The sequence below is a fragment of the Neovison vison genome, chromosome 4 (assembly GCF_020171115.1).
Source record: "Neovison vison isolate M4711 chromosome 4, ASM_NN_V1, whole genome shotgun sequence".
Classification (NCBI taxonomy): Eukaryota; Metazoa; Chordata; class Mammalia; order Carnivora; family Mustelidae; genus Neogale; species Neogale vison.
The window spans coordinates 140,863,223-140,886,194 of NC_058094.1; the positions used below are offsets into that span (position 1 = coordinate 140,863,223).

Here is a 22,972-nt window from a genome sequence, read left to right on the forward strand (position 1 = left end):
GACTTAATTCTATGAATAGACCAATGCTTGAAGATAATTAAAAAACAAACAAACAAACAAACAAAACCGCAGGTGCTCAGTGAAACTGGTGCTTCTGTCATGGGTCAAACTGCTTAACTTGGGCTAGCTTTTAAAAATCAATGTTCACTGATTATTCTTTGAAATGAGATCATAGGTGGATCCTCGCCAATTACCCAGAAATTTTTTCACTAAATTACTTTGAATATTTATGGGTCCCAGCCATCACCTCCCCAGGCGACATGCCATCTCACAGTCCTGGAGTGGCTTCTCCAAGTTTTCAAGAACATCCCTGGTCTGCCTTTGGTAATTAGCTGAGAACACTCAACTTTCCGGGTGGTTTCTGAAGACCCATAACCTCTACTAGAGTTTAACATTTCGAGTTGACAGGAAAAACAAAAGGTGACTTGGGAGTTATCATTTTCCCACCCACATGAATTTGGAAATTTCTGTGGAAATCCTTCCTCTCACATCTGCTTATTTATGACCATTGTTTAGCCAAAGCTTCCAGGTGTCCTTAAAGTGCTTTCTCAACACATCAAGCTGTCTGGGGGTGGTTCGGTAAGAAGTTTACATGAATTTCCAGCCAAGATCATTAGAATTACAAGAAGAATAAAGTTGGGCACTTTATTTAAGCTTTCTTGAAATTCTGTTTTCCTTTCAGTAATTTTTTTCTTTGGGTCCAGGGCAAGAGAGTATAAGCAGCCTTGAATCTTCCTCTAAACTTGTATCCCTAGCACGCCCGACCACTTGTTAAATCAATGGCTGGCTGGGTGACTGACCTTATACTTGCAGATTGAGTCTGAAACCGCTGCTTCTGAGGAGACCTTGCTCAACGCCTCCCAGCGCATCAGTGAGCTAGAGAGGAACGTGGAAGAGCTGAAACGGAAGGCGGCCCAGAACTCTGGGGAGGCAGAATACATTGAAAAAGTAGTGTACACTGTGAAACAAAGTGCAGATGATGTTAAAAAGGTGAGTAAAGCTTTGTAACTTCATAGCTGTGTTCATAAAGGAGCAATGAGTCTCCTTATTGCCTTCCTTGGAATCAGTAAGGGACATGGACCCAACGGTTATTCATCAGAAATATCCCCAGTGACTTGTTTTGAAATAGCAGTCATTAGAGACCCAGATGGAAAAGAGTGGGAGTGGATATGAAAGTGTCCAAGAAGTGTGACCTAAGCCCTCATATCCACACATGGATAAGGACACAGAAAAATGAAATTAACTTAGGAGCGGAAGTCTTAAAACAAGCACACAGAGCTTATACTTTGGTAATTCAAGTAGGAAGGCCTTTATGGCATACGGTACTTACTTGGCTGTTTGAGAAATCTTGAAAAACAGGGTAGGAAAAGCTTAAGGAGTCCGTCACAGAACCACTAGCAGGGAACTAAATCTCACTTCTTACGCTCGCATTCATGCTTCTCACTGGAAGGTACTATACGTTGCAGAGAAAATCTCATACAACCCAAATTTTTCATTAGAAGCCAAGTAATCATTAAAACACACATTCAGCGGGCAAATGTTTATCTCCAAAGAAACCTCTTTACACTTTTGAGGGGAATGCGCCAACTGTTAAATGAAGAGCAGGGAGTTATAAATTGCTATTTTGTCAAGATTTTTCCTTGAGGTTAATGTAGCAGTTAGACATTACAGAAAGGAGACCTCCTCCTACCTCCAGTTTGGGAAGAGAACAAAGCAGAAAGCAAAGTGCACTACCCTGTCCTTCTTTCCTATCACGTTTGTACTTTCTCGCAGTGCTGAGAGCATACATCTCCCCAAGTAGTCTTTTTACGTAGCATTTTCCCCAAAAACATAGCATTTGATTACACTAAGATGAACAAGACCCCCGACACTGAGCTAGGTCCCTTTATCAATGGCTATTGTTTGAACAATGTTTCTCCAAAGCAGCACCTACCTTCAGGTCAAACCCACACCAATCTCTCATCTCCCCTTCCTTCCCTCAGTCTCTGCACACCCCACACTAGTCACAGTCCAGATGGTCCACCTGTCAGCTCTTCAGATGGGCCTTTTCTGATATCTAACACTGGATCACAGCAAACCTACTTAGAGAAAACCTACTTCTTTACTGCCATGTAATTGTCTTCCGCCATTGCCAGAGAAAAGTGCTGATAGGAGAAAGAAGGCCTAGAGCCCTGCTCCAACTCTGAAGTGTCTTTCAGATCTTTCATTTAAAAAAAAAAAAAAACACAACTCCTATGTCAGTACTGTAATTCCACTGTTTCAGAATATTTAATTATTTACAGCAAATAGCTTAATGCCTGAGTACCCTTCCAAGCTTGCCACAAGGACACTCTAAATGTCAGAGATTACATGTATCCCTGTTCTCTAACTGGAACTGCAGGCTCTAGATGGCGAAGTGGATGAAAAGTATAAGAAGGTGGAAAAATTAATTGCCCAAAAAACTGAAGAATCCGCGGATGCCAGAAGGAAAGCTGAAATGCTACAAAATGAAGCAAAAACACTTCTGGCTCAAGCCAATAGCAAGCTCCAGCTCCTGAAAGGTGGGTCTCAGGCTCATGCTTTCATAAAGTATTTTAACATAAGACCTCCACAGAGTTTATTTAAAAATGAACTTTCAGTTTATTTAAAAATGAAATTTTTAAATAACTTTTTTCTTAACTTTCAGAAAAATGAAATTAACTTAGGAGCGGAAGTCTTAAGCACACAGAGCTTATACTTTGGTAATTCAAGTAGGGAGGCCTTTATGGCATACGGTATTTACTTGGCTGTTTGAGAAATCTTGAAAAACAGGGTAGGAAAAGCTTAAGGAGTCCGTCACAGAACCACTAGCAGGGAACTAAATCTCACTTCTTACGCTCGCATTCATGCTTCTCACTGGAAGGTACTATACTATACTGAAATGAAATTTCAGTTTATTTAAAAATGAACTTTCACTTTGTCTTGGAGCAGCAGGAGATAGAGATCATTCTAGTATAAATGGCTCAGACTACTTCTTTTTATCTCCCACAGATTTAGAAAGAAAATACGAGGACAATCAAAAATATCTAGAAGATAAAGCTCAAGAATTAGTAAGATTAGAAGGAGAGGTCCGTTCGCTCCTAAAGGATATAAGCCAGAAGGTTGCGGTTTATAGTACCTGCTTGTAACGGAGGAGGAAAGGCTCGAAGGTGGCCGAGGTAGCCAAAGGAGAAGAGCTCCATTTAAAAAATTGACTTCATGATCTTCAAAATACAACTCATTACCTATTTAATGTTTTTAATCACCACATTTTGTACGGAGTTAAAAATAAAATACAGTCCTTTTGTATAAATATATATTGGGGATAATTCTTAAATTTTACTGATTTAGTGTTTGTGAATCCCTGGAAGCAAGGATATTTCCGATGTAAAATGGTTTTATAAACAAACTGCCTTCAAGGGACCTTACTTCTATTTTGTCTATAAACAAGCTATCATGTTTGCTAAGTCAATATCCACCACATATCTGCCCCCAAATCACCTCCCAGTGGTGTGGCCCAGGTTAGGGGCTGGGGAGTGGGGGCCATTGGGGTGGATATAGCCTGAGGCCCTCCCGCCCCTTCACCATTTCAGTGGCTACTCAGTGGCTCCAATCTCCAAAACTCCTCTAAGGATTCCTTGCTCTGGGAAAGAGAACAAAAAGCAATTTTTAGAAAATCAGGAGGGTAAACTGTGGCTTTCAAGTGTGAGCAATCCTGGCCCTATTCTAGGTGGTGAGGGTGAAGGCGGAAATGAAATCCAGCCAGAGTTTAGGAACATTGCTCCTGCCAACTGAGTAGTGCCAATCAAAGTACAAAGTGATACTGTGACTTCCCAGTATTTATACTGGCTTTATTAGATTTCACAAACTAGAGATTCTCTGCTATGGTCCGTACGAGAGGCCAAAACAATCACAGAACAATCACGTATTCCATGGGATAAAGAAAACAGTTGTATTCCAACTGCCAAACCCCTGTCAACCTCAGAGCAGAGCTGGAGAACAGGCCAAGCCCTCAGTGGTCTTTTGCCAAATTTTTAGAGAGAGACCAGTTCTGGGTAGCACTGAACCACCATCCACACGAACACAGCCACATGTGAAGCTCAGCCTGAACCAAACTTCTGGAAACAGATAAAACAATAAGGCAACCTCCCTCTCCTTCAAGGCAATTATTTGTCATTTTTATTTAGGTAGAAATCCTACTACCTAGCAAAGTGGTTTTACCTCATCATCTACTACAGCAACTAATTTTTTCCCTTAATTTTAAATATTTTATTTAAAATTGAAGTCTTTTCTACCCATTCCTCTCTAGCTAAACGACTGAAGATGTTACATCAGAATCACTCACTTTAATTAACTCAGGGAACTGGACAACTAATTCTCACCCCTCACAAACCAAGAAAATAGTGAGAACTTAGTAAATAATAAATGAATATTTAAAATCTGTTTTATACCCACTTCATTCCCGCCTAGATATATTTAACTATTTTGTGTTTCTATAACTAGAACTTCATATTAAATTCTATTTCTCACTATATTTCTTTCCCTAAAGTAGGTAACATGTTTGAAGTTTAAACTAGCACTTCACATAATACTGGGATTTCAGATTTTTAAACACACAGAGGTAATTTCCAATAATGGCATAGTAGCATGTCTCAGGCCAGCCCTCCTGCTATGACTACTGCAGAATCTGAACAAAATACAGATGTTTTAAAGTAAAGGTCCTGGAGATCCACCAGAAGCAAGCAGGAGATAGAGGGGAGGTGACCGAGAACAGCACTTGCTGGGTCCCAGCAAGTATCACACTAGGCAGAAGCCAAGTTTTACTGATTAAGGAATCGGAAGACTGGGTCGGGGACAATGAGAATAACTAAAATATGAGGTGGGGGGAGCCCCAGAAGACAGACACATGTGGGGAGGACCCCCCCAACTCTGCATATCATTTGCCCAGTGTCCAGTTGACCATGCATGGGACAGATGTAATGCAGCCAAGGTAAAGCTGAAATGACTGGGTAAATGTTTCAGCTGCTGCCCCCAGCAAAAATGGAGTTGGGGTTCAGCCAAGTTAACTGCCCACAGAGAGAGAAACTCCCTATTTTTCCAAGGTAAGTAAGAGAATCCAAAGTCTTTATAATGGATCACTCATGACCATCACAGTCCCAGACTACTGGACATAGAAGAAAAAGGGAAATGTGACGCACTGATGATGCAATTAAAACCTGAGGACAACCCAACACTTTCCTTCTAAATGAGCAATTGACAGTACCTTATCCCACATAGCCTTCTGCTGACACATTACACTCTCTAAACTTTCCCTTAGGCTGTGATCTGTAAGTTGCAATCAAGTGAGTATCTAGTTTGCACATTTCTAGTACTTTTAGTTTTTCCTTGTTAGAATATGCTATCCTAAATTTGAGAACTACTTAATCTGATTCTTTAATTTAGTTAAAATATGCAAAAGCCTATTTTAACATTTAATACTTTGTTACTGAAGTGTTTCAAAAGCTGGCCATTTTAAACATTAATCGGTAAATATGATTTTATAGCTCTCTTTAAAGAAAGTCATTTACCCAGCCACGGATATACTAGAAAGCTACAGGAGAAAACAGATTAAATTTTCCATATGCTGTGTCTCCAAAAGTGTATGCTCCACAGTTAGCTGGTATCACTACAACAGATAAAAGGGTAATGACCTTTTAAATGCCTTAATGTCATCCCCCAGTGTGGTAAAAAGATACATCCAGGCCTAGAAGAGGAATAAACAGACGTAAGGTAAGAATATACACTACAGGTAGTCATAAAAGAATTAGGACCATCTTGACATCCACTCAAAACAACAGGTAAATGAATATTTAAGCTATTTATTTCTGTATTTTCATTCCCCGCTGTAATACAGTTATGTCTCCATTTAGTATCTGAATTTCACAGATATACCTCCTTAATTTGGCTAACTGGGTAACTAGAAACTGCAGACCTCAATGGGTCCTTAAAAATTTAAACATAAATTCTACCTCTAAGCTGCAAGAATTTAGGGATTAAATAAAATAAGTGAGATCATTTATTTACATCAGTATGGTTTATACATACTTTAATCTGATCCTAATGACTGTTTCCAATACGAAAACCAAGTTTAAAATAACTTGATCACCTTGCTTCAAACACAGCTGGCTCACATACCCTATGCCAGCTCCATCCATGTAAGTAAATCCAACTTTACAAGAGCAGAGATAAAAGCTATGTAACATAAATTTAGTGAAGTCGAATCGTTCAGAAACAACATGAAAATATGGGTTGGAGAAAATTTTCCAGGATGCTACTATAAGTAGCTTTTTTCTGCAATTTCAATGCACTGAAACAAAATATTCAATTTATTTTAAAATAGATGAGATTATTCCATTCTCTCCGAACCTATTAAAACCTTCCAAAAGTTTCATAATTCAGTCCTAGAAATTCTTGGAGCTGTGAGCATTTCCTATTCAGAAATGTGACCTCCACAAAAGCTCCCAGGAAATTTCAGAAAAATATAATCTTCTAATTTAAAAGTTGATTGGTTTGCCGAACGATGCAGCCAGGTTTGCTTCTCTAAAAGCTTCTGATAAGGTCTGTAAGGGAAGAAATTTAAAATTAGAAACCAAATACTTCTGGGTGAGAAGAAACCTGAGGTAACCACTAATTCTGCATGTTGTCCATAATTACCGGATGTGCATGGCAGACTCTGGCTATATCCTCACAGGATGCTCCGTACTCCAGCGCGAGAGCAGCTTCATTCACCATTTCACCAGCGCCCTTTATTAAGAGAACAGCCCAAGAAGTCATTTTCTTCCCATGGCAAAAACTACAAGCTAACAGGATTCGCTGCTAGAGCAGTTAACTAACTGCCTCCAGGCAGGAAAAGCTTAACAGGAAAGGCGGCACAGAAGAGAAGCGCTTGTAGTCCAGAGCCAACTGGCCTGGATTTTAATCCTACGGCTGAGTCCCTTTGAGCACTCAGTGTGCGCTTCATTCCATTTATTCACTTCAAAAATGGGGAGAGCAACTCCTGCCCCCACAACCGTGAACACTAAAGTTACTGCATGTATACATAAAAATGTGTTACAGACTAAGGACTCCAATGTTTTATTACCAAAACTGCGGCAGATCCCGAGGGAAGTGCATACTTCAGGGCCTGTGGGAGGAAGGGCCTCTCTGAGGAGGTAACATCTGAGCTGAGACCTAACAGGAATAAGTCATACAAAGACCTGGAGGCACAGAATTCCAAGCAACGGGTTCCACAAGCACAAAGGCGCTGACGTGGGAACATTGGCCTGTTAGGAAACTGAGAGAAGGCCCATGAGGCAGGGAATTACTGAGCGAAAGGGAAGAGTGGAAAGACAGGAAAGACAGGAAGCCACACAGGACCAGATTTCGTGGGGCCTTGTATGTTAACAGCCCGAGGCAGAAAAAGGCCACTGGAGAGTTTTCAGCAGGCACAGGGCCTGGTGTAGGTTTCAAGAGGATAATGGCAGCTGCAGAACGGAAAGCAGATGATGTGATGAGCCAGCCCATGAGAGTGCTGCTGGTCGCCTTGTCAGAAACACACGAACTTCTGCTGGTAAATAACGACCTTAGCACGTAAAGAGCAGCTGGCTTTGAGTCTAAACAGCAACGCTTTCCAGAAATCGTAACGGGGTTTGGGGCTTTCGGATACTCACCGGTCCTAGAATATGTGCTCCCAACACCCTGTCCGTTGATTTCTGTCCCAGAATCTTCACCATGCCATCTGTGTCCGCATTTGTCTTAGCTCTGCTGTTAGCAGCAAAGGGGAATTTCCCAACCTTGTACTCAATACCCTGCAAGAGAAAGAAAATGAGAACCTACATAAACGCTGAAAAAATGTATTCCCGTTGGTGCAATCATCCACCATATGTTCAGAAAATAAATTCCAAGAAAGCAACTCTTCAGAGTATATTAAGGGCAAGACCAAAACTGCTTGCTAATGAGATACATTCTGGCTACAAACACAAGCAAACACAAACATCAGTTCATTGGGGTGTATTTCAAAGGAAAATGTAAGAGCTCTGGAATTACCACTTTGAAGACAGGCAAGTGAATGATCTCCTCTATGCTGCCGACAAAGGAAAAAATACATAACGTTCTACATAATTTCAAAATGCATTAATAATAATGCAGCCACCACCGTCATTAACTCAATTCATACAATGGCATTCAAACTACCCCAGAATTACCTCTTCCTTCAGCTGCTCTTCTGATTTGCCGACCCAAGCAACTTCAGGGTGTGTGTAAATCACAGAGGGTACACAGTTGTAGTCAATGTGCACAGCGCCACCAGCCATTCCTTCAACACAGATGATGCCTTCATCCTCTGCTTTGTGAGCCAGCATTGGACCGGCAACCACGTCCCCAATAGCATAGATGCTACCACCGAGAAGAAAAGAAACACAGTCAACTTCTGCCGCCACAGCTAATCGTCTTCATTACGCCATGGTAACAGAAGTGTCTAGTTACTAAGTAACCAAAAAATAGACAAAATGGGTAACCGTAAGTTCGCGTTCTCATCTCTGGGTAATGAAAACATTCAATTCTTTCTGTTTCCACAGATGAGTTTACTCTTCTTCCCCAAAGCCAGTGCATTTAAGCATGACAAGTCTTATTTTCAAAACAGTATTTAAAATAAATTTTTAAGTTTTTTGAAAATGCACATAATTATCCAACTTACTTTGGAATTTTAGTTTGGAATCTGGTATTGACTGGAATTCTACCTCTAGGATCTAGTTCAATTCCAAGCTCTTCCAGTCCCAAGTTCTGAGTAAAGGGTCGTCGGCCAATGCAAACCAAGAGTACGTCACACGTGATAACTTCAGCTTTCCCACCAGAAGCACCTTCAATACTAGACAATGAACAGTGTGTGACTATTAACCACACATCAACAGAAACAACTGACTTAGAAATGTAAGAACAGATGTTTCTAAAGTGATGCTGACACTTTAAACAAACAGGAGTCATGCAATGAAAACATACAAATCCTCTAGAGGTCTATCAGTCAAACCTCACAAAAACAAAAAACAAGAACATAGGTCGTACAACGAAAAGATCAAGCAATGGCCCCACCCCTCACTTGCTGTGTGACCTCAGGCAAGTAATTTCATTATGTTATAGGGATATTTGGTAAGAAGAGTGCCAGGCACACAGTAAACAATCTAATACTCTTATTGATTTCCCCCTATATATCTAAAAATACTGAGTTTTACTGAATGTTAAGACTGTAAATATTTCCAAATGTATATCAGGAGGAAGCACATTACAGTGAGAACACTCGATTAAATTTTCTGGCATCAACTTCATCATGAATTTCAATGGACAGATTTAATAAGCAATACAGAGTTATATTAAGCAATAAAATGGCCCTAAGTGATAACAAACTCTGATTCTGAAAAAGAGTGTTTTCCTGAAGCAAAGAGATCAAGATATCATATCAAAACCAAATGAAGCATACTTACGAAACATCAATTTTTCCATCTGACTTCTTGGTAGCACCAGTAACTTTTGTATTCAATTTAAATTTAAATCCTTGTTTTTGAAGGATGCGTTGAAAGTTCTTAGATATTTCCATATCAATTCCAACTCCACCAACATGACCTAAAAACTCAACTGCTGTCACATCTGCACCAAGTCTTTGCCAAACTGAACCCTGTAGATAATAATTTTTAAAAATCGCAAAAATAAGAATAAAGATTCCTAAAGCAAGTATTTACTGAAACATTATAAATAATCTACTGTCAGATAGTCTCTTTTGTTACTATGTCCCTATTAGAAGCTCTAAAGTTTAAAATTAACACAGTGGCAAATAAATGTCTCACGTATTTCATGTATTAATTTGTTCTTTCCTTCAACATTTATTGAGCACCTACAATATGCCAGGCACACATCAGTGATCAAAATGCTGCCCCCAGGGAGCTTATATTCTGGGAAGGGAGGCAGATTAAGTAAAATTCACACAGAGGATAGTAAAGTGCTCAGAGAAAAATAAAACAGAAAGCAGAACCATGACTGCTGGAAGGAGTAAGGCTACCATTTTAAAGAGCATGGTCATTGGGGAAAGCTTTTCTGACACGTGCACAAAGAGAGGGAATGAGATACACAGGGATCTGGTCCAGGAAGAGGACAAGTGGGAAAGAAGATAATGAAGAAGGTCCTCTGACTCCTACTAATTACTGGTATTTGTAAAATATTAAACTGGCTTCATATTCACTTATTATTTTCTCAACAGAACACTCCAACTGTAATTTAAACTGAATGCTGCTTTTTAATATTTTAACATTTTAACAATTAAAATGTCTGAATACCTCTTTATAAAACAGGCAAGATGAATATAATTTTACAGCATTAAACAGGATATGACAAAAAATGAACATATCCTTTTAAGGAATTTGTATTAAAATTGTCTGGTAATTTAAAGTAAGAAGTTTACCTTTCCAATTAGTTTTATGCATTCATTTAAAAATTTCCTGCATTTTGGGAATGAGAGCTTAGTAAACTAAAGGCAATACAGCGACACTAAAAATCCAATCACAAGCATATATACAAAAATTAACTCAAAATGAATCATGGACCTTATTATAAAACCAAGACTATGAAATTTATGGCCAAAAACATAGTAAAGAATCTTTGTGACCCTCAGTTAGGGTCACATTACATCATAGGCATAATCCATGAAAGAAAAAAAAAAGATGAGACTATATCAAAGTTAAAAACTTCTCCTCTTCTAAGCTAATATTAAGAATAGAGACAGAGAAGCCACAGATGGAGAAAAAATATTTGCAAAACATCTTTTTGATAAAGGATTTACATTCTTTGCATAAAGAGCTCTCAAATAACATATCCAATAAAAAGCCAGATGAAATAGTTAAAGAGGTTATGTCACAAAAGACAATGTAGAGATGGAAAATCAGCCCCTAAAAACATACTCCACATTACAAGCCACTAAAGAAACACAAATTGAAATGCCCAGAAGCTACTACTACACACCTATGAGAATGGTTCAAATCAAAAACGGCACCACTGCTACTCCTGGGAAGACGTGAACAACCGAATTCACCCTGCTGGAGGACGACAGTGCAGCCACTCTGCAAACAGAGCTTCTCGAAAGGCCAAACGCAGAACTACCATGTGACCCAACAAATCCACTCCTAAGGTTTACACACGAGGAAAATGAAAACAGATGTCCACATGGAAACCCGTACATAAACGTTCATAGCAGTATTATTCTTAACAGTTCCAAAGTGGAAACCGGCCAAATGTCTATCAATGGATGAATGAATAAACCCAATGTGCTCTAGCCATAGGGCGGGCTATCCGGCTCTACAGTTATGAAGTACATGTGAACCCCGAGAACGTGGCGCTAAGTGAAGAAGCTGGAGACATAAAGGCCACATACTGTGTGAATTCCGTTTACGTGAAAAGTCCAAAATAGGCAATTCCACAATCCCAGAAAGTAGACTACTGGTTTCCGGGGCCTGGGAGAAGGGAGGAAGGCAGAGTCACGGCCAGTGGACATGGGGTTTCTTTCTGAGGTGAAAAAAATGCTCTGGAATTAGGATCATGCTGACAACTGCACAACGCTGTGAACATACTTCAAAAAACAAACAAAATAAAAAACACTGAACTGTACACTTTAAATGGGTGAGGAGGGATACAGGAACTGTATCTCAATGAAGTTGTTAAAAATACACTCCTCTGAACCTAAATGAGAAAGTAAGAAATAGTAAGAGTATATTAAGTCACTATTGTACACCTGAAACTAATCAATTAAACTTCAAAAAATAGTTTTAAAAATGTGTGGTATACATACATAGGAATATTATTTAGCCATTAAAAGAAAACAATCATGACATTTTCAACAACAACAAAATAGTAAGAAAGTGGGAAATGGTAAAAAGCATCATCTTGAATTCAAAGTAGGGAATAATGAGCAGAGAGAGCTAGACAAATGTTTTATTCTTTAGGAAAATGGATTTCAAAATCCTAAGAAATAGGAAAACTCTAATAGTATCTACCAGATACTAGATGTCAGGCACTGTATTAGAGTTTATCAGCTGCAAGATACTGGGTTATGTGTTTTATATGTATTTTACCTGATTAAATTCCAACAATAATACTGTATGGCAATTACTCTTATTAAAATGTGGATTTTTATGATGAATCAACTAGTTCAGAGAAGTTCATTCATTTAAGGACATAGTCATCAAGAGGCAGAGCCAAAGTTCAAGCACTAAATTAAACTGGAATGAAAAAAGGTAAACTATGAAAAAATAAAAAGACAGTCACACAAATAATCTTTATGAGAAATTAAAAACAGAAGTATGACTACTAGTAAGTTATCTCTAATAAGTTTAAATTTTTAAAAAGACATTTGTAAAAATATTCAATTTGGTTGAGACACCTAAAACATTAAGATTTTTTAAATGATCCAACACTTATAAAAATATCCTAAGGCAAAAGTGCTGAAATGAAAGAGAGAGAATTATTGCTTTGGGATATTATTATACTTATCAAAAAATAAAGTAAATCTATGTTATTCCTTTTTCTTGCTCAATTTTATCTACCCATGAGAACAATTTTCAAAGTGGAATGAATAGAGGAAATATTAAGATAAGAAAACTATTCATTTTTGATTAATTAACTCTCCAACCAAACAAATCTGATCATAATCTGATGACAGAGACACTGTCAGTCAGTGAGCTCTGGGAACTTAATGAGCGTAAGGGAGCTGTCAAATGGAGCCAAACAAGCAATATATTGCCTAAAATTTTCCGAAGTGAAAAGAACACGGGTGCCTGGGTGGCTCAGTGGGTTAAGCCTCTGCCTTCAGCCCAGGTCATGATCTCAGGGTCCTGGGACTGAGCCCCACATGGGGCTCTCCACTCGGCAGGGAGCCTGCTTCCCCCCCGCCCAACGCCGCCCACCCCCCTCTCTGGGTACTTGTGCGCACTCTCTCTCTCTCTGTCAAATACATTTTAAAAATCTTAAAAAAAAAAAAAAAAGTGAAAAGAACAAGATTCATTGAAATGTGAATAGAGGTCAATCCCTGCTAAATACTAGAAGAGATAGTTAAACAGATGGTCTGATAATCATTAGATACTACCAAAAGTATTCCAAACAGGTCATTTAAACTATTTTCTGAAGGCCTTTCTGGACTGGACAATAATGTAGGATATTTTCATTATCAGCAAAGTCTTCAAAAAAAAAAAAAAAGGAAAGAAAATTTCACATCCCTTAGATGTAATGGATTAGTGGATATTTAAATACATTTATAAACAGGTTAAAGACTGTAGAGTCAGATGGCTTTCAATATTACATACGATGCAAGGACACCAGAGACAGTTTCATTAATCAATTTAGATAAGATCAGATGATAGGCCACGTGCCTTAGTTAACAAGCTTCCCAAATTTAAGAATTACACATGGCAAGAAAAAGTAGTTAAGTGTAAGGATAACCAAATCAAGACAAAGGAAAAGACTGGAATAACGGGTATAAGTGAACAGCAGATTAAAGCAAGGATAAAGGCTCAAAATCCCTTATTTAGGTCTATTTATTTATTTAGATTTAAAAACTCAAAATTCCTCAAGCAAAAGATGTGAAGTTTTCAACTGACTATAAACTCAATACATGCTTTGAAAAGGAAAAGATAATCAAACTGATCCTAAAGGATTGTATCAAACGAAGCAGACTCCGTATCAAGAACAAGTTCTCTCAATTACCCTGCTTATTTATTATTTATTTATGCTTATTAATTATCATGCTTATTAGTTCTGAACGCCATTTCCAAGTGATCCTGACAGACGAGACTAGATCAGAAGATGACAACAAAATAACAATCTGGTATCTACAAGACCTGGGTAAGCAATATTAAGGAAAGCCACAGAGATTTGAATATGAATCTCATATTCATCACAGAAAGACTTGTGCTTTCTCAGAAACAAAGGACTTAAAAAGGACTAAAAAAGTACTATCTAAGCTGACTTCTGAAAGGTATTTATCATCAGACATTTACTCGGCAATAACAACAAAAGCTAACACGTGATTACTTATGTATCAGCACTGGGCTACGCACTGAAGATGCACAGTCGATGAAACAGCCATGACCTCTGACCTCAGGCAGTGGATGATTTAATTAAAGAGAAACAAGTCAACAAGTTAAGTTCAATAAAGTGAGATAAATACTGCAGCGAGTACAGATATAATGGGACACTCAGCAAAGAGTACCTAATGGCATGTAAGGCAGTTAATCAGCGGAGTAGTCAGGGAAGGCTCTGAGAGCAGAACTGGTAGAGGGAAGCATTTTCCAAACAGAAGGCCTACAGAAAAGTCAAAGAGCGTAGCTTGTTCAGAAACTGGTATTTTGCTGTACCTGGTACATAGTTTGAGAGGGAGAGGGGCTAGAAATGAGGCTGGTGACTGAAGCCAGAGCCGTATCACTCTGGCCTTTCAACAACATTAAGATTTTGGAGCTATCCTAATGATGATCACTAGTTATTGAAGGATTTTCAGCATGGAAGAACACGATTACATTCGTGTTTTAAGAGAAGACTTCAGCCACTCCAGGGAGATTAGAAAAAGATGAAAGTCAGGGAGACTTAGGGTAAGAAATGACACTGGCCTGAACTGGGATCAAGGTGATGCATGAAAAAAAGGAGGCCATATTCGTGAGATAGTATCTTGCGGCATCACGTTAGGAGCCACTGACTCAGCAGGAGGTGCGATGACATGACAGAAGTCACAGGTAATTCCCACTTCCTGCTTAAACCTGTAGATGAGGGTGGTACAACTCACTGAGATGAGAAATATTAAGAAAGCAACAGGTTTGGTTTTGTTTCTTTGTGGGTAAAAGAGGAGAGGAAGAGGGAAAGGTTAAGTTATTAACGTACTGAATACAGCGTCTAAGAGATCTGTAGGTAGAGATGCTGATAGGAGCTTAGATATAATAAAAGTCCAGAAGTGTCCAAGATGGCAGCATAGGAAGACCCTGAATTCACCTCCCAAAGACAGATGGAATCTACACGTCCACAGAGAGCAATTCCTCTGGAAGAACGAGGAATGACTCAACAGCTTCTGTACAACAAAGGATAGAGGGACCACACAGAGAACAGGTAGAGAGCCTGAGACACAGTAACAATGGGAACCCGACCCCCAACATTACCAACTACAGGAAGGAGGGACAGCACTGAGGGGCCCCGTGCAGATTTGCCCATCCTTGGGCACAGCAAAAAAGCACAATCCTTTTAAGAACCGAAAAGAAAAGTTCATTTACTAACCCTACAGCATGGGCAAAATGGAGGGGAAACTACTGGAAATCTCTCCCGAGCTGGAAAGGCTGACAAGTGCCATTGTTCACATTCCCTCTCCACCTTGATAGCACAGACAGGAGCAAGGTCCAGGCACTCAAAATGGCCTGCTGCCTTAGTGAGCCCTGGGCCCCTAGCCCACACCAGCTCCAGTCATCCCCCTCCAGGCCAAGGTACTCCCAGCTCCAGCCAGCTTCAATGAGGACAATTATAAATTTTAAAAAAAAGGTAGTTAAGGGGATTCAAAACATGTAAAATATAGTAACATATACATAAAACATGAAAGGTGGGGGAATAAAAATGCAGTCCTTTTAGAAAATGCTCAAACTTAAGTGACCATCAACTTAATACAGATTGCTGTATACTTAAGATGTGAACCACATGATAACCACAAACCAAAAACCTACACCAGATACACAAAAAAAGAGAAAAAGCCAAGCATAACATTAAAGTCATCAATCATAAGGAAAAAGAACAAGAAAAAAAGGGAACCGAGAAAAACTATGGAAACAATGAACAAAATGGCAATAAATACACACTTACTGATAATTAAAGAGTCTAAATACTACGACAAGATCTAGGCTGATGGAATGGATAAAAAACAAGACCCATCTATATGCTGCCTATAAGAGACTCATTTTAGACCTACAAAAACATAAAGACGAAAGGGAAGGGATGGAAAAAGATATTCCAAGCAAATGCAAGCCAAAAAAAAAAGGAAGAAAAGAAGCTAGAGTATCAATACTTATATTAGATGGAATCACCTTGAAAATAAAGACTATGACAACAGACAGTGGCACTGCATAACGAAAAAGAATTAATCCAACAAGAGGACATAACAATTGTAAATCTCTGTGTACCCAATATTAGAGCATCTAAATATATAAAACAAATGTTAACAGACATAAGGGGAGAAAGTGACAGTAACATTAAGAGTAGGAAATAGCCGGCTTGCATCAATGGAGAAAATCAGTATGGAAATTGTGTCATTGAACAAGACATTAGCCTAGGTGAACCTAACAGATATATGTAGAACATCAGATCCAAAAAAAACAAAATACATTCTTTTCAAGTGCACATGAACATTCTCCAAGACAAATCACATGTTAGGGGCTATCTGGGTGGCTCAGTGGGTTAAACCTCTGCCTTCGGCTCAGGTCATGATCTAGGGTCCTGGGATCGAGTTCCGAATTGGGCTCTCTGCTAGGCAGGAGCCTGCTCCTTCCTCTCTCTCTCTACTTGTGATCTCTCTCTGTCAAATAAATAAAATCTTTAAAAAAACAAAAAAATCACATGTTAGGCCACAAAAAGGTCTCACTAAATTTAACCTTAAAAAGCATTTAGGAACACTTGGGTGGCGTAGCTGGTTAAGCATCTGCTTTTGGCTTAGGTCATGATCACAGGGTCCTGGGATCAAGCCCTGCATCAGACTGTATGCAGAGGGGAGTATGCTTCTGTCTCCCTCTCCCCCATCCCCTGCTCATTCTGTCTCTCAAATAAATAAAATCTTAAAAACAACAACAACAACAAACAACCCAACACCAAACCACCTATGGGTCAATAAAGAAAGCAAAAAGAAAATTAAAAAAATACATGGAGACAAATGAAAACTAAAACATCATGGTTCAAACTCTTTGGCACATAGAAAAAGCAGTTCTAAGATAGAAATTGATAGCAATACAACCAAGAAACAAGAAAAATCTTAAACAATTCAACCTTACAAAAGAAACCAGGAAAAAAAAAAGGGCAAAGCCCAAGGTTAGTAAAAGGAGGACAGAAAAATCAGAGCAGAAATAAATGAAAGAAACTAAAAAATAATAAAAATCAATGAAACTGAGAGCTCTTTCTTTGAAAAGTGAAACTGATAAAACTTTAGCCAGACTCCTCAAGAAAAAAAGAGACAGCTCAAATAAATAAAATGAGAAATTAAAGAGGAGAAGTAAAAACCAACAGCACAGAATTACAAAGGATTAGTAAGCGACTACAACAAAAAATTATATGCCAACAAACTGGACAACACAGAAGAAATCATTAAATTCCTAAAAATGTACAATCCTCCAAAACTAAACCAGAAAGAAACAGACACCTGAACAGACCAAGTACTGGTGATAAAATGGAATCTGTCATCAGATTCAACTTCAAAGCTATGCATTATACTCTCAAGCTGAGGTATGAAATAAAATGTTCTTCCTCCCCAAAACAAAAATAAGACAAAACAAAACCCTCCCAACAAACAAAAGTCCAGGACCTGATGGAGTTAGGTCAATCTACTAAACATTTTAAAAAAGAATTAAAACCTATCATCCTTAAACTACTCTAAAAAAACAGAATAGGAGGAAAGCTTCCAAATACATTCTACAAGACCGCATTATTCCGATAACCAAAACCAGACAAAGACACTTAAAAAAAAGAAAACTGCAGGACAACATCCCTATGAACACAGGAGCAAAAATCCTAAACAAATGTGCTTGGCAACCAAATTCAACAATACAGTAGAATGATGATTCACCACGATGAAATCAAATTTATTCTGAGGATGGCTCGATATCCTCAAATCAATCAATGTGATACACCACATCAACAAAATGAAGGATAAAAATCATATGATCATCTCAAGAGATGCAGAAAAAAACATCTGACAAAATTCAACATCTGTTCATGGCAAAAACTCAACAAAGTAAGTTTAGGGGTAACATACCTCAATATAATGATAAACCCACAGATAATATCATACTCAAGGGTAAAAAACTGAATGCTTTTCTGCTAAGATTGGAGTAAGACAAGGATGTCCAATCTCACCACCTTCATTCAACACAGCATTGGAAATCCTAGCCACAGAAATCAGACAAGAAATAAAAGGCACTCAAATTGGTAAGAAAGAAGTAGAACTTTATTTGCAGATGACAGGACACTATACAAAGAAAACCCTAGACTCCACCAAAAAGCTATCAGAAGTAATTGGATTCAGTAAAGTTGCAGCATACAAAAATCAATATATACAAATTTGTTGTATTTCTACACACTAATAACAAACTGGCAGAAGAGAAATTCAGAAAACAATTCCATTTACAATTGCACCAAAAAGAATAAAATACCTAGGAACAAACTTAACCAAGGAGGTAAAAGAACTACATTTTCAAAATTTTAAAACACTGATGAAAGATATACCATGCTCATGGACTAAAGAATCAGCATTTTTAAAATGTCCAAAACTCCTGAAAGCAATCCACAGACTGAATGCAATCCCTATTGAAACACCAAAAGTCATTTTCACAGAATTAAAACAAGTAATCCTAAAATTTGTATGGAACCATAAAAGACCCATAATAGCCAAAACTACCTTGAGAAATGAAATAAATCCTGAGGTAACACAATCTTCAAGATATACTACAAAACTGTAATAATCAAAAAAGTTTATTAATGGCACAAAAGAGACACAAATCAATCTAACAAACTAGAAAGCCCAGAAATAAAACTACATTTATACTGGTCAATTAATCTGATAAAGAAAGCAAGAATATGCAGCGGGGAAAAGACAGGCTCTTCAATAAATGGTGTTGGGAAAACTGGACAGTCACACGCCAAGAATGAAACGGGACCACTTTCTTATGCCGCACACAAAAATAAATTCAAAATGGACTCAAGAACTAATGTAAGACCCAAAACCATAAAATTCCTAGTAGAAAACGTAGCTAGTAATCTCTCTGACATAAGTCTTAGCAACATTTTTCTAGATCCATCTCCTCAGACAAGAAAAACAAAAACAAAAACAATTGGGACTACACCAAGATAAAAAGCTTTTGCACAGCAAAGAAAACCATGAACAAAACAAAAAGACAACTTATTGAACTGAGGAAAAAATTTACAAATGATATATCCTATAAGGAGTTAATATCCAAAATAAAAGAACTTACACAACTCGACATCAAAAATACAAATAATCCAATTAAGAACTGGGCAGAGGACCTGAATAGACACTTTTCCAAAGACATATAGATGGCCAACAGACACATGAAAAGATGCTCAAATTACCAGCATCAGGAAAATGTTGAATCAAAACCACAGTGAGTTGTCACCTTACACCTGTCAAAAGGGGTACTGAAAAGTGAGAATTAGTAAGTGTTAGCAAAGATGTGGAGAAAAAGGAACCCTCATGCACTGTTGATGGGAATGTAAATTGGTGCAGCCACTGTGGAAGACAGCATGGAGGTTCCTCAAAAAATCAAAAATAGAAATACCGTATGAACCAGTAATTTGTTACTGAGTATTTACCTAAAGAAAATGAAAACACTAATTTGAAAAGATAAATGCACCTCTATGTTTAATGCAGCATATTTACAATAGCCTAGATATGGAAGCAAACCCAAGTGCCATGATAGATAAATGGATAAAGATGTACATATATATATATAATGGAATACTGTTCAGTCATAAAAAAGAATGAATTTTTCCAACCTGTAACAACATGGATGGACATAGAGGATATTATGCTAAGTGAAATAAGTCAGACAGACATAGACAAATAACACATGATTTCACTTTTATGTGGAATCCAAAAAAACAAAACAACTGAACAAAAAAAGCAGAAACAGAGGTGTAAATACACAGAATAAACTGGTGGTTGCCAGAAGGGAGGCAAAATGGGTTAAAGGGAGTATGAGATAGAGGCTTCCAGTTACAAAATGAGTAAGTCATAGGGATAAATGGTCCAGCATAAGAAATAATACAGTCAGTGGTACTGTAACAGAGTTATATAGTGACAGATGGCAGCCACATTTGTGGTGAGCACAGCATAATATATACAGCTGTAGAACCGCAATGCTGTAATTTTAAAAAAAGAAAGGTAGATAGCTGAATTTAATCAGGACCACAGTTTTGCCAAGCAGGTATGATGATGGAACAAAGAGGTAAGGGACTCAAGAAGAGCAGCTATAGTGACAGACTACGGAATCCGAGCAGATTGGGAAAGTAGTCAAAACAGGAACTGAAGAGAGCAAAAACAGAGATGGACCCAAGGACTAGAGCACCCGATAAAGTTAAACTGCCTCTATGTTGAGAATGACTGAGTACGAAAGGAGAGGAGGTTATGGGTTAAGAGAATAAAATGTCTGAATTCGTGATTTCAGAAGTAGAGCAGTTCTTTGTGACATCAAGGTACAACAGCCCTGGCTAAGAACACCTTAAAAGTGAGAGAAGGGGGCACTGGGGTGGCTCAGTCGGTTGAGCATCCGACTCTTCATTTCAGCTCAGGTCATGATCTCGGGGTCCTGAGAGCAAGCCCTGCATCACGCCCCACACTCAGTGCAGAGTCTGCTTGACCCTCTCCATGCCCCGAATGCTCTCTCTCTCACACATGTGTGCTAATAAATAAATAAAATATTTTTGGGGAAAAAAAAGGAGGGATCAACTGGTAATACAGTAAAGTCAATAGGAAGGGAGAACAAGGCAGGCAGAAAGCATGAAATGGCAAGGTAGTCTGAGAGTTGCAAGCAGTCTGAATGAATGTAAGAGGGACTGAGATGAGAATGGAGAGGGAGGGAAGAGCCATGTAAGTCATATCTGAAACGCAATTTGCTCAGAATGAGAACTATCTTCCGAAGGACTAAATCAATGCAGTTCTAAGAACACAAAGGGTAGCAGATACATGGAAGCAGATTTCAAAATAAAAGAGAATGTCCTAATGTCCAAAGATTACATAAATAAGTCGTCTTGAAAACTCTTTATGACTCAAGTGTTCAAGCAAAACTCCATGTTGCTCTGCTTGCAACACTGTACAGAGGACCAAGAAGTCCCTTCCAACTCCATGAAGGCAGTAAGAGAAGAAAAAACATTACTTACCAGTTCTACACCTATGACTCCTGCACCAATGACAACCATCTTCTCTGGAACTTTTTTTAAAGATAAAGCACCTGTAGATGACACTATTGTATCTTCATCAATCTATAATAAAATATATACAATCAAGATTATCTGGAAAAACCTACTGAGTTATAAACTGACCCCACCAAAAATGCTAAGACATTTATTTGTTTTGAGGTATCTATGACTTCTATCCATACACTCGATTTTATCAAATCCCATTAAACTGCTCACTTAAAATTTCATCATTTGGTATTTCAAAACAAAACGGTCAGTTTTAACTTTGTAATGAATTCAAATCCATCTTAATTGAAGTGTTTTATTTCTGGTAAAAATCACTGCAGAATAAAGACAATCAACTTCCCAAAGCTGAACGACTGTCAATGTATAGTACTTCAGTTAGAAATTTCTCCAAGTTCATAAATAGCATGAATAGTTTATAAATGCCTTTCTGAAGGGAGGTTGTACCACATACCGTGATTCCAGGAAAAGGTGTAACCTCCGAACCTGTAGCTATAAGAATGTTCTTTGTATCAATAACTTGAGTGCTGCCATCGGCTTTCGTAGCGGTGACCTGATTTTTGCCAGTTATCTTTCCATATCCATTTACGTGGACAACCTTTATAAAATGTTTATAGATTTACAAAGTTTAAAATGATTTTCATGATTAAAAAAAGTGACTAATAGGAAAAAAGTACTCTATTAAGTAACACATCCAATACAAAATGCTTCCTCACTTAGTAAGGCTACACATGGAGCAGCAAAAATTTGTTCTATATACAAGAGAAATCTATTTCAGGTTAGCATACAATTTTAAATTAAATAAATACCCCCAGCAAAAAAACCCTCCAAAAAACAAAAAAACATCAGCAGCCAAGTTCTAACAGAACTGCTCTATCAGATTAATGCTTAATGTATATGTAAAATAAAGCAGACATCTATCTGCATGTTAAACCACTGACCTTATTCTGTTTGAATAAGTGGGCAATTCCACCAGTTAAAGCTTTTACTGCTGTACTCTTCTGCTCCATCATCTTCTCCAAATTCAAGCGAACTTCAGACACTGTAGTTTGTTAAACAAATCTTTAGTCCTTAGCTAAATTCTTGAAGCAATAGGGTATTTTTCACTAATCACAGAAAACTTCAGCCTAATGTTTACAGGACTGGATAAAAGGCAGTATTAAAACTTCTAAGTATAGTAATTAACACAATAGTCGTAGCTTACAAAAAGACTAAGAGCAACATCTCTCAATAAATAGAACCTATCAAACACTGCAGAAAGTCCACCTTTGGGAAAAATTCAGTCCAAAATAAATAATATATCCCACTGTGGCAAAATATTCTAACTACTTATGATGACAGGTCTGGATGAGATTTCAATAGAAACAGCAAAGTAAAATATCACCTGAAATTATACGTAAAAAGAAACAATAATATCATGAAACAAAAACTAAAAAACACTCAACTGAAAACTTTAAATATAAAAACTTAATATAAAAGAGTTTAATAAACTGGATTTAATCACTCACTTAACTTAGAATTCTGAAGCAAGTGTGTAAGAAGATAAAGCTGCTCTACTCAACACAACTTCAGAAGAGGGATAGCTCAGCAATCAGCACATGCAACCAACACAAATCGCAGAGATGAGGAAACACAGACTCTGAGAGCCTGGACTGACCTGAGCCAAAGGGCTACAACAAGAAGCTCTGCCTACCTTGCGGGTCCTCTTGACTAACCCTGTCTCCTCTTTCTTCCTTCTTTCCAAAAAGTAGGCTTT

The 22,972-nt window shown here is 38.0% G+C and overlaps 2 protein-coding genes across 4 annotated transcripts in view; one reads left to right on the top strand and one right to left on the bottom strand.

The window, feature by feature from the left end:
• Positions 1-3,314, top strand: part of LAMB1 (laminin subunit beta 1) — a 69,164-nt gene extending 65,850 nt beyond the window's left edge. For all 3 annotated transcript variants that reach the window (XM_044245802.1, XM_044245803.1, XM_044245801.1), the window contains exons 32-34: positions 814-990; positions 2,381-2,540; positions 3,010-3,314. In XM_044245802.1, coding sequence (XP_044101737.1) covers positions 814-990; positions 2,381-2,540; positions 3,010-3,146 — 474 coding nt within the window. In that variant the 3' untranslated portion in view covers positions 3,147-3,314. The remainder of the gene's footprint in view (positions 1-813; positions 991-2,380; positions 2,541-3,009) is intronic.
• A 2,525-nt stretch (positions 3,315-5,839) lies between these two features.
• The window catches only part of DLD (dihydrolipoamide dehydrogenase), a 30,094-nt gene continuing 12,961 nt past the window's right edge, over positions 5,840-22,972 (bottom strand). The window contains exons 6-14 of the mRNA XM_044245804.1: positions 22,158-22,258; positions 21,671-21,814; positions 21,175-21,276; positions 9,492-9,682; positions 8,711-8,881; positions 8,220-8,409; positions 7,686-7,823; positions 6,691-6,780; positions 5,840-6,596 (exon numbers count right to left, since the gene is read on the bottom strand). Coding sequence (XP_044101739.1) covers positions 6,531-6,596; positions 6,691-6,780; positions 7,686-7,823; positions 8,220-8,409; positions 8,711-8,881; positions 9,492-9,682; positions 21,175-21,276; positions 21,671-21,814; positions 22,158-22,258 — 1,193 coding nt within the window. The 3' untranslated portion in view covers positions 5,840-6,530. The remainder of the gene's footprint in view (positions 6,597-6,690; positions 6,781-7,685; positions 7,824-8,219; positions 8,410-8,710; positions 8,882-9,491; positions 9,683-21,174; positions 21,277-21,670; positions 21,815-22,157; positions 22,259-22,972) is intronic.